Below are 11,116 nucleotides of genomic sequence, written 5' to 3' on the forward strand. Positions count from 1 at the left end.
TTATAAGTGATAAACCCTCTATAATTTGTAAAAGAAATTGCATATATTTTTAATTAATTTTAAAATTATAAGTAAATAATTCAAATAAATGTATAAAATTGTAATTCTCACGAAAATTACATAAAAGTTATGTAAATAAAATCGTTTTATAATCTATTTTCAAAATTCGTGGCGCAGAGTGATTGGGATACACAAATCTTACTTCTTGGGTCAACTCAAAAGAAAGAAAAAAAGTCAAATAAAAAAATGAAAGCACGGATGTAGAAAGATAAGTTGGAAATATAAAATATCTGTTTATATTTATTTTCAGGGTTAATATACTATTTGGTATCTTACTTTGGTTTCAAAGTTCAATTTGGTATCTAAATTTGGATTTAAGGTTCACTTTGGTACCTAAATTTTTTAATTTGATACTTGAGCTTTTTGCCTCAATTAAGTACTTGAATTACACTTCAATATTCAATTTAGTCTCTGAATCAATATTTTTGGAGTCAAATCATTGGCTCTCAATCTAACTAATTCAAACAAAATAAAAATTTAAAAATATATTAAAATTATAAAACCGGTTCAAAATTTTTTAGCTTTTCTCAACTAGTCCGTACTAGTTTATGAGTTACTAGTTTTACCTCTCTTTGGATTAATATCTTAATTGGTTATGAAAACACTTATCTAAAATTTTCTTGTGTCCCAATTAAGTACCTATGTTTTTTTATTAGAGCGTATATGTCAAGTATTCATTAAGCCATATGATGCCATTTGATATCACTATCAAATCTAACATTGAAGCCAAACCTAGGTATATACAAAACAAATTTAGGTATTAAATTAAATAATAAAGTCAAATTCAGGTACCAAATAATAAATTAACCCTTATTTTAAAAGCAGTTCAAACTGTAGCAGCGTCCCGCCCAGAAAGCTACGCTCCTCTCTGCTTATATCAAACAACCTAACGCTCTTAAAAGCCTCAAGCTCAGCTCAGCTCATTGTCTCTAGCTTTTTCGCTTTTTTTTTTCTCAAAGAATCGAGAAAAAATAGGCAGAGAGGCCAAAAAAGATAGTAGAGAAAACCTCTCCACGCTTCTTCATTTGCGGTCTCGGAGCTCCCCACAACACAGTAAGCTTCTTCTTCTTCTTTTTAAAATATTTTTAACCGTAGCTATTGGTTTTCTGCATTTCAATTATTTTGGTTACAAATGCTGGTTGTTGGATCGCTGGAGTTTAGGAATTTCAATTTTTTAGATCTATGACAGAGCTTCTTTTTTCTATTCTTTTTGAATAATTCTTCTTCTTCTTCTTTTTTCTTTTCTTTTTTGTTAACTTTATCAAAGCTCGGTTTTGTGTTTTATTTTAGTAATTGAGATTTATTCAAACTTTCAAGTGCATTACATTATTCTTATGAAGCTTTGGTTCTTCTTGAGCAATTATAATGGAGTCTTGGAGATTTGGACTCCCGGTCTTTCTTTATTATTATTTACTTACTTAAGCTGGGAATTTGGCCAGGGATTGAAGAATTTTTATTTATTTTTTTAAGGAATAGCATAAATGCTCAAATGTATCAAATTGCTATTTAGGTTTTAGAATCCTCTATTTGGCTTACGCAGAGAATACCGTAAAAAACAAAGTTCAGTTTCTTTTTTTAAACCACACGTTGAAAGAAAGTGAACTTTTAAATAGTACAGCAATTTCTAATTTAGAGTTCTAGGGTGATTTAATCTTTCTTACTGATACTGCTAGTGCTGAAGCATTGCAGAGATGTTATAACTTAAAAATCCCGTGCCAAACTTCCCGAGTACCCATTTCCTCTGTTGGAACTTGAGAATTGAGTCTTTGGTTTTGGACTCCGAAGGTCTCAGATTCCAATATTTGAAAATGGAAACGGGTGACCTCGCATGACTCCATTGATTCTTCATATAATGGAAAACTTAATTCTAGTATGCATGAGGCTAAAGTTTCTGGAGTCAATAAAAATTTTCATAGTATCGCAGAGCTTATGCTGTTCGAGAATTGATTGAAGTCATAAAATTTTTGTCTTCTTTTTCTAGAAAATTGTAGTTTAATGTGTATTATTTTCATCATGTTACAACGATTCGGTATTAGGAATGCAGGTTCAATGAAGAAAATTTCAAATTGAAAATCATGCATTGCTCTTCTAGAAGGCAAACAAGTATGAGTAAAGAAAATGAACCCATAGAAAGTATTGAAGAGCCAACAGGAAGAATTACTCGAGCACGGGCTAAAGCACAGAGGGGAGCAGAAGGAATGTGCTCTTCAAAACCATCCTTCAAGCAGGACCAAAAATGTGTTCTTCGGATGAACTCCAAACGTGCATCATCGGATGAGAACAAGACTTGTGTGGCTGCCACTGTTGGCCTTCAGCCTAAAAGAAGGGCAGTGCTTAAAGATGTAACTAATGTCAGTGCTAATGGTATGCAGATCGACTGCTTAAATGTAACCGAAATTCAGGTGAGGACATCTTTTGATTTCGTCCTGAAGTTCAGTCTGCAAATTTCGTATGCACCAAATAGTAAATACTAATAACATTTATCTAGGAACTTCGAGCTTCTTTACATTATATTACCCAAATAAACAACTGAGAAGATGAAGTTCTTCCTGATAAGGGTCTGAAATGCTGGAATGGCTTTTGCATCTGTTTATTCTCCTAGTGGCAAAGTAATTTGTACTTACTAAATAGTTTAAGTTTCTCTTATTATTACTGGTTGACAGACCTCCAAACAGACCATCAGAGATCCTAGTGAGAAGAACAAAGAAATGGTTGAAAATATCTTCATAGGGATTCCATCGGTTGAAGAAGATGTGAAAGCAAAGTTAGCTGAAGACTTATCAAAAATAAGGATGATGGAAGCACATGAAAACGGTTTACCAGTAAAACTGAATGAAAGAGGTGTACCGGAACCTACGTGTCTTGGTGCAAGAGAATATGCTGTAGAAAATTCAATGCTTCCAATACAGGCTTTTACAATGCCTTTTGGACACCAAAGCCCTAAAAGGAAAGGTTTGTGCTCTTTCTAAAATCATCAAAGGAAAGGACACAGATCATGCGGTCCAGCTGTCTAAGAAATTGCATACCTCTGTTTTAAAAGGTGTCAAGACTGCTCTAAGGTTAACAGACAATAAGATACTGCAAAGTATTACTACTGTTCTGGGTTATATATATCATAATGCTCATTGCTTTTAAGTCCGTTCATGTTTATGGAACCTCATCTGAAAATATGGCATTGTGCGTGTTTTATTTTAATATGATTCTAGTATTTATGAAGATAACAACCACAATAATGTCTTGGTTTTGTAGAATATAACAGTTCTTGGAAGAAAACAGCTAGTTAGCCCTTAAAATATTCTGCAGTAAATTTATGTTGGTTTTGATTGGATATTGCAGTAGCAGATGACGTTTACAAGAAACTAGGAGTCTCGAAAGATGTTGTGGATATTGATTCAAACCTAAAAGATCCTCGAATATGTAGCTTGTATGCCCCAGACATATACAATAATATACGTGTTACCGAGGTTGGTGCTGCGATTTTCATCCAGTAAATGCCAGAATATGATTGTTTTCCATGCGCTTAGCAAAAAAAAAAAAAACTTTTCCATTCTAGCACTCCTGTTTCGCACTGAACACTTTTCTATCTTATTATTCTGTAAATTTTATTTGATGATACCAGCAAACTTTGATACTAATTTCATCACATTATCTTCTGCAGCTTAACCGAAGACCTTCAACTAATTATATGGAACAGGTGCAGCGGGATATTACCCCAAGCATGCGAGCGATTTTGATTGACTGGTTAGTGGAGGTAAGTCAATGTAGTTAAATTATAACCAAATAGTTACTTGCATCTCAACCTGCTTGAATGTAGGATAAGAAGCTGAAAAAGCTGCAAACTTCTGCCTAGTTCAAGATATTATGGTGCATTTCTAATTTGTTGTTGATCAGAACTTTTTTCTCATAAGCAGAGGCAAAGTCTACTGTTTATTTTTCTCCTCATTCAAAAGAATCATATATTTGTCAATTTCTGAATATAAGGATATTCTGTGCTTTCTTGAAGTGTATAAAGAGTTGGTTTTTCATTCCTTTTATTTTGTTACTATGAACTAAGCTTTAGGCTATTTGATGTGCTTGTTATTTATAGCTTTTTCATAATGTTTCAGGTTTCTGAAGAATATAAGTTAGTCCCAGACACACTGTACCTCACAGTGAGCCTCATTGATCGTTTTCTCTCTCACAATGTTATAGAAAAACAAAGACTCCAGTTAGTTGGTGTTTCTTGCATGCTAATTGCATCGTAAGTTCTTTAACTTATTCCATGGAAATTAAGAATTATGTTTTGTACATCTCTTCTGATAGTAGTAATTGTCGACCATGATCCTCTGCCTCACATTATCATGTTTCACTCAAGTCGCATATGCATGTGTGCCAGAGAAAGGCACTTTTTATGTTTTCGGCATTGTTGATAAATATGAAAAAGTAGCCATTCGTGTTGAGCCTAAAATATTCACCAAACTTTTTAAATAAGGCTGGTGATGTTTGTAACATTGATTATTATTATCTGTCTAACTCTGTCATTAAGGACTCTGAGAACTTTTCTTTTATGGTTTGAAGAAAGTATGAAGAGATTTGCGCACCAAGAGTGGAAGAATTTTGCTTCATCACTGATAATACCTACACAAGTAGAGAGGTATGGCTCTTCAGCTACTTATAGCATTCATGAGTTCATTAGAGGGTCAGTAATGTTTGTTACATTACATATTCTGTTATACGAATTTCCTGATTCTGGCTATGTGACAGGTGTTGAAAATGGAGAGAAAAATTCTGAATTTCTTGTATTTTCAGTTATCTGTTCCAACCACAAAAACATTTCTTAGGTAATTGACACCATCTTCTAAAATCTAAATACTCCAGTAACTAAACATCTGACACGAACTCTGGCTTTAGCCCAAATAGTTCACCCGCCTCTCTTTAGAAAAATTAATCTTACACTTAATTTTCAATTTTGCAGGAGATTCATTCAAGCAGCACAAGCAACTTACAAAGTATTGTATCTTCACTATCTACATTTTTATATAAAAATTCAATATGATCATTAATCAGTGAAAAGGGGGAAAAAACTGATTTGTACTTCAATTGTGTTGGACTACAGGATCCTTGTATAGAACTAGAATTCTTAGCAAATTATTTAGCAGAGCTGAGTCTTGTTGAGTACAACTTCTTGAAGTTCTTACCTTCACTCATTGCTGCGTCCGCTGTATTCCTTGCCAGATGGACCCTCAATCAATCAGTCCATCCATGGGTCTGCAATCCTTGTTCCCCTCCCTCCCTCTTATTGTTTTTTTTTCTTATAATTAGAAGCACTCTCTGAAGGACACATTCCCCATTGTTTGCAGGATCCAACCTTGGAGCATTATACTAGTTACAAAGCATCAGAGCTGAAAACTACAGTTCTTGCACTGGAGGACTTGCAACTCAACACTAATGGTTGCTACCTCAACGCCATTCACGACAAGTACAAACAACAGAAGGTAAATTTTGTTGATCGATTGCTTCCAACTTGATAATTAACTTAGTTCTATACGTCCTAGATCAAATGGTTTAATTGATGTTACAAATGACAGTTCAAATGCGTGGCGACAATGAGTTCCCCTGAAAGAGTTATATCAGTGTTCTCAAGAAGATAGTGAAGGAAAGTCGGTTTGTCTTCTAAAAACGTAAAACCATAACCATTTTAATGTTATTCCTCCCTGCCACTGCTCTGCTTGGAGAATCTTATTCCAATCTTAAAAGGATCTTACAACTTTTAGTTTTATATATATATAAAAATCTTATAAATTGTCCCTTCTTCTATTCAATCTTTATGATTGTGTAAGTTGTAGCATTGTTGTCTTACAGGTTCTGGTGCTTCCAGTTCCAGACAAACTTCACTGTAACCTTGTAATTTGCTATTGCCACACGTTTTTTCTTTTAAAAATAAAAATAAGAATAAAAATAAAAATAAAATCTTGGTTTAGAACTTCCTTTCTCCAATGGGAACCGGGAAGTCCTAAACGCTACAAGTATTTTTATTTGATTACTGTATTTATTTCATTTGCTAGGTCGGTAGTCGACAATGAAAGATGTGTTTGTTTTACAGTCTTGCCATTAATAATATAAATAAAGAGGGTAAGGTATAAATTTTTTGAATGGCTTTATGGTATAGCCAGCAGAAGCTCCACAGTACACCCAACAGTAGCTACATCTATTAGATGATCCCATTGCTTCCCAGCAGCACTAGTTACTGCAACCAGCACCCATTCTTAATTGGTAAAATTGCATTGTGTATTTGAGGTGTTTATGGAGTTGATCTATTATGGTATTATTCTGTTTTATTGCGTTGTGGTTTCTCTTTTAGCTGTTATAGTGTTGATGCTAATAAACATTTGCGAGATTGTAATTAGATGTTAGATTTTGAGCTTTTAATTATCGAGGCACACAATTAAGAAGTACCAATTTTGAATGACACAGGTGCTAAGTTGATGTTTGGAAATTGATACATGTATCACTCGCTGGATATACTACATTGCGTAAGTCCATATATTATCATTTCTAAAAGTTAGAATTACACATAATGAAAAATGATTATACATGCTCCACATTAATCTTGCATTGAAGATAACAAGTTACAAAACTAATGAAAGAATCAACCCCTTGTATCTCAAGAATATATAAAATAATTACACTAAAATTTGGACGGAAAATAATGATCAAAGATAAGCCAATAATAGGTTACATGGGTTTTATGGTATTGAAAGATGATGAGGCAGTTAAAACTAATATTCTTAGGTTTCATAGTTAGTGCTCAAGGTATTCATGTAACAACCAATATGCCACTTAATGACTACATCCAACAACGCATTCAACATTTCAGTGTCGTTGCATGGGGAAAGATTTTCTATGTCAACCCCCTAAAGCGCGTTTTAGTCCAGCTTGTTGCTCGGGTGTCAACCTTGTAGGGAACTTCACATCGAATTTGATCTTAAGATCACCTCTATTACCAGGCTCCTTTGCAATTGGCATTCCTTCCCTGGCAACAACAAGCTCATAACCCGGGTTGATAATGTCGGTTACAGACAATGACAAGTTACGGCCATCAAGAGTAGTTAGATTTATCGTAGTGCCCCCTAGTGCTTCTGCTAGTGACACCCTTTTGTTGACAATAAGATCATTTCCATCTCTTTTGTAAAGATCATGGGGTTTCTCATCGATTACAAATACAAGGTCTGCTGGAAGCTGATTTGGCTGCTCATTTCCTTTATCTGGGAAAGTAATCTTTGTTCCTTTCTTCCACCCTGGCTTCACATCAATGGTTAATATTTCCGATTCCTGTGCTTGCCGCCTGTAAGGATCCAAAGTATTGTCCGATCAGCAGGATCAAAGATATAAAGCTACCAATAATGATGCCATCATCACAACAGTGTAATTAAGGTGAGAATATCTCAGTTGTGTTCATAGTTTTCAGCATGAAAACAATAAGCAAGAATAGGAAACACAATACCAAAGAAGATGAAAGAAATAAACTCGTCAGCCACCATTCGATCGAAAATATAATTTATTGTCTTTATTTTCCTCTCTTGAGTTCATAAAAAAATGCATGCTGCGATGGTTAACTTGCAGGAACTAAAAAGTACATCAAAATGAAACTTCAGTCAAGCAAATGCAATAGAGGATCATGTATGAGATGAAGATTCCTACCCTGATGCATTAACTATAGTTCTTGAGATCTTCATCTTCCTTGTTGAACCAGTATACAGCTCTTCAAGGGTGCAAGGCAATTTGCTCTCAACCGGGGGCGGTTTCCGAGGTGCAGTTGTGTCGTTGTAACTTCGAAAATTATTGTCAGTGCAACCGAATCCCCCTCCGAACTTCCCTCCTTCAGATTGGAATCTTGAAGACCTACCTGGTCCTGTTGACCCAAATCCGAAAGGACTACTTCCAAAGAACTCGGCAAAGATATCCTCTGCATTCCTAGGGTTGAATCCATTTGGCCCACCAGTGCCATTTCCATAGGATGGTCCGCTGCTGCCTGGTGGAGGCACGTCTTTCAACCCTTCTTCACCATGCTGATTGTAAATTGCTCTTCTTTGAGGGTCACTCAAGACCTGAATCGCAAAATTAACTTAATTCCCCATAAGAAATCTAAGAAGATGACAGATACTGGAACTTGCATCTCTCCATGCTTATCTATAATATAGTGATCCAGGACAAGTTTGACTCTATTGTATTTTTGTATCATTAAGCACATGTTAAGATCAGATAAGTCATCAAAATAAACAAGAAAACCATATTGCAGCAAGCACAACCTGTTCTAGGGCAGTGACTACCTTTTGTTTCGGCAGTAACCGGCTCCTCTATGACGTACCAAGTCCTGGTTCGGAGCCAGACACCACAATCTGCTCTCTAGTAATTTCTCAAGGTTAAAATAAACCATATTCCGGGACCTCTAACGTGACTACCATAACTAATCAGACTAACAAGATAACAAGGAAAAATAAACAATAGTTTAGAATCTAATACAGTATTGGAAAGAAATATCAGACACATAATTACATAACCAAAAGCTCACTAGGAGTAGTCGGGTCCTATGTTACACGGATTTGGGTGAGTATCGCATGTGGGTAAACTAATAAACTGGACTCTGCAAATGCTATGCATTTATTATGTTGCTGGGACTCCCTATTTTTCTTGAAGTACTTGTGTCTAACACTCGTGTTAGACAAATAGAGAGAAGATACGACCTTTAAGGATCCTCCAAATACATGAAAAAACTCTTAAAAAATCCATACATACTCGTAACCAACACTCGTACCTGAGTACAAGTAAGGTAGATGCATTTGTATTTTATCCCTCTTCTTATTACCATTCATCAATTTCTTACTCCAATCTCTAATTCCCTTTCAGGAAAGGCAATAGCAATAAAGATGACATCTCTAAGACTAATAAATAGCTATGCTATTGGAAGATTGAAGCAAATACATTAATTTCTTCAGGCCTTCCTCTATTAACATTAATTCATTCAAACACCCCTTTTTTCTCAGCTAAAACAGTCAAGATCATTGTGTTTCCTTCCAGGCAAATACCATAATCAAATGACAATGGAACTCCATAAAGAAAACAAAATTGTTCCATTATTTTCCTTTTTCTACCATAAAGTCACAATTAAAGAGAAATAAAATTAAGGAAAACGAAGGAAAGACTTGCCTCATAAGCCTCAGAGATCCGTTTGAAATTGGCTTCAGCTTCTTTTTTGTTGTTTGGGTTCTTGTCAGGATGCCATTTCATTGCCAATTTCCTATATGCTTTTTTCAGATCATCCTCTGTAGCATTCCTGTCCACTTGCAATACATTATAATAATCCACCCCCATTCTTCTTTATTTTCTCTTTCACAATTTGATCCAAAATCCTATAAAACCATCAACAAATTGACAAAAACCCACAACATAAAAAGAAAAACACCAATTTCCCTTCAAATGTCTTCGTAAATCCAAATTCTGCAAGAGAAAATCTATAAATTTAACAGTTCCATGATTGGAACATGAAAAATGGAGATTTTGTCTGCAGACAAGATTAACACAAAAAAACAAGCTAGACAAATTCAAAAAATTCCTATAATTAAAACCAAAAAAGGAAAAAGAAAATAAAGAATACGAAAGGGGTTGAGAGATTTGGTCTCTGTGTGTGTGGTGAATCAATGTGGCTGCAAATTCTGTTTGGTTAAGAGTTAAAAGACCGTGTTTGTTGGAGACTTTCAGTACATAAAAAAACGAAACTAACGGAGATTATATTAAACCAATGTCAGTGTAAATAAGAAATTAATGGTTTTTGTTTTTTTGTTTCTCTATTCCTGGAAATAACAAAATAATGGTTTGCATTTTGGCAATGAAGAGTGTAAGGCTAAATCCTAGGACAGTGTTTGGCGTTTGAATGGCAACGCCATCGAAATGGAACCCTTCGCCATTTTTAACCACTTTTCAAATCTAGCTTTAGCTTTTATTTTTATTATAATATTTTATCAATTTCAATTTTATTTTTATGGTGGGGCCAACTTTTTTGGATCAATTTTTGAAGTATCGTTAACAGGATAGCTGATCGGGCCTAATTAGGTTTTGTTTGTAACAGCTCGTTTTCAGTTAAATCGGAATAATAATTTCGGGAGCATAAATCCGAATTCGGAAGAAAAAATATTTTAATATTATTGCATGGTCTGCATTATGATACAAATATCATATGAAAATTTCGCTAAATAAATTTTACCTATTACATATTTAATTTGATGAAAAGGACCAAATTGCATAAAGTGTAAAAGTTGAATTCTAGTAGCTAAAAGGATCAAATAGTTATGGAATTCAAAATTTGAGGTCTTTATATGGAAAATAGACTATTTAGTGGAGTTAGTAGATAAGTATGATGATTCATCATTGGAAAATTCATTAAAGAAAATGACTAAATTGGAAAAAGAAATAATAAAATATGATAAATTACTCAAATAAGAAAATATCATCATTTATATCATCTTTCCCAAATTAAAGACATGGAAACCCTAGTTATGGGTGTTGAGCTCAAGCAAGCTATTTTGGCTTAATTAGGTATGAGTTCTTGTCCCGTTTTTAGCCATTTTTATATTTTCGAGATCTTAATAACTTAATCTAGTTATTTCGGGGATTAATTTGCAAATTTATCAAAGTATTAAAGTTTTTCCATGAATGAGTATGTATGAATTATGAAATTTTATGGTAGAAAATGAAAGGTTGTTGATAGATAAACAACTTTTGTTAAGGAATTTTGATGAAATTATGATTTAGGCACTAAATTGTAAAGATGGAAAATTCATGAAAAAAATTCTGAATTTTGTGAAATGTATGGACTGTTATTGTTACAAGTAAAAATCGGCTAGGCTTGGAATAAGGATTAAATTGCATGAATTTCATTTTCCGAACTTAGGGACGAAATCATAATTAATTAAAAGTATAAAGGCAAAATAGTGATTTTGCCAAAGATTTGAATTGGATTGAATTGAATATAAATTGATTTTAAATTCATTCGTATAGATCCGGATAGATCAAATACGGG

At 34.1% G+C, this 11,116-nt stretch overlaps 2 protein-coding genes across 3 annotated transcripts; one reads left to right on the forward strand and one right to left on the reverse strand.

The window, feature by feature from the left end:
• The first annotated feature begins 969 nt into the window (after positions 1 to 969).
• Positions 970 to 6,139, forward strand: LOC105773499 (cyclin-A2-2). 2 transcript variants are annotated; one of them, XM_012595472.2, is made up of 12 exons: positions 970 to 1,113; positions 2,097 to 2,462; positions 2,724 to 3,012; positions 3,397 to 3,524; positions 3,719 to 3,811; positions 4,167 to 4,300; positions 4,618 to 4,693; positions 4,804 to 4,880; positions 5,015 to 5,048; positions 5,156 to 5,305; positions 5,400 to 5,534; positions 5,628 to 6,139. In XM_012595472.2, exons 2-12 carry the CDS (start codon positions 2,136 to 2,138, stop codon positions 5,688 to 5,690), a joined length of 1,506 nt encoding a protein of 501 aa, XP_012450926.1. In that variant the 5' UTR covers positions 970 to 1,113; positions 2,097 to 2,135; the 3' UTR covers positions 5,691 to 6,139. The 2 variants fall into 2 exon arrangements, with proteins under 2 accessions (XP_012450926.1, XP_012450927.1); XM_012595473.2 differs by having other exon boundaries at positions 978 to 1,113; positions 2,105 to 2,462.
• A 541-nt stretch (positions 6,140 to 6,680) lies between these two features.
• LOC105773500 (uncharacterized) lies at positions 6,681 to 9,985 on the reverse strand. The gene is made up of 3 exons (XM_012595474.2): positions 9,247 to 9,985; positions 7,741 to 8,147; positions 6,681 to 7,384 (listed from the first exon to the last, which is right to left on the reverse strand). Exons 1-3 carry the CDS (start codon positions 9,409 to 9,411, stop codon positions 6,946 to 6,948), a joined length of 1,011 nt encoding a protein of 336 aa, XP_012450928.1. The 5' UTR covers positions 9,412 to 9,985; the 3' UTR covers positions 6,681 to 6,945.
• Between the last annotated feature and the right edge of the window lie 1,131 nt (positions 9,986 to 11,116).

This window comes from Gossypium raimondii, chromosome 6, assembly GCF_025698545.1.
Source record: "Gossypium raimondii isolate GPD5lz chromosome 6, ASM2569854v1, whole genome shotgun sequence".
Classification (NCBI taxonomy): Eukaryota; Viridiplantae; Streptophyta; class Magnoliopsida; order Malvales; family Malvaceae; genus Gossypium; species Gossypium raimondii.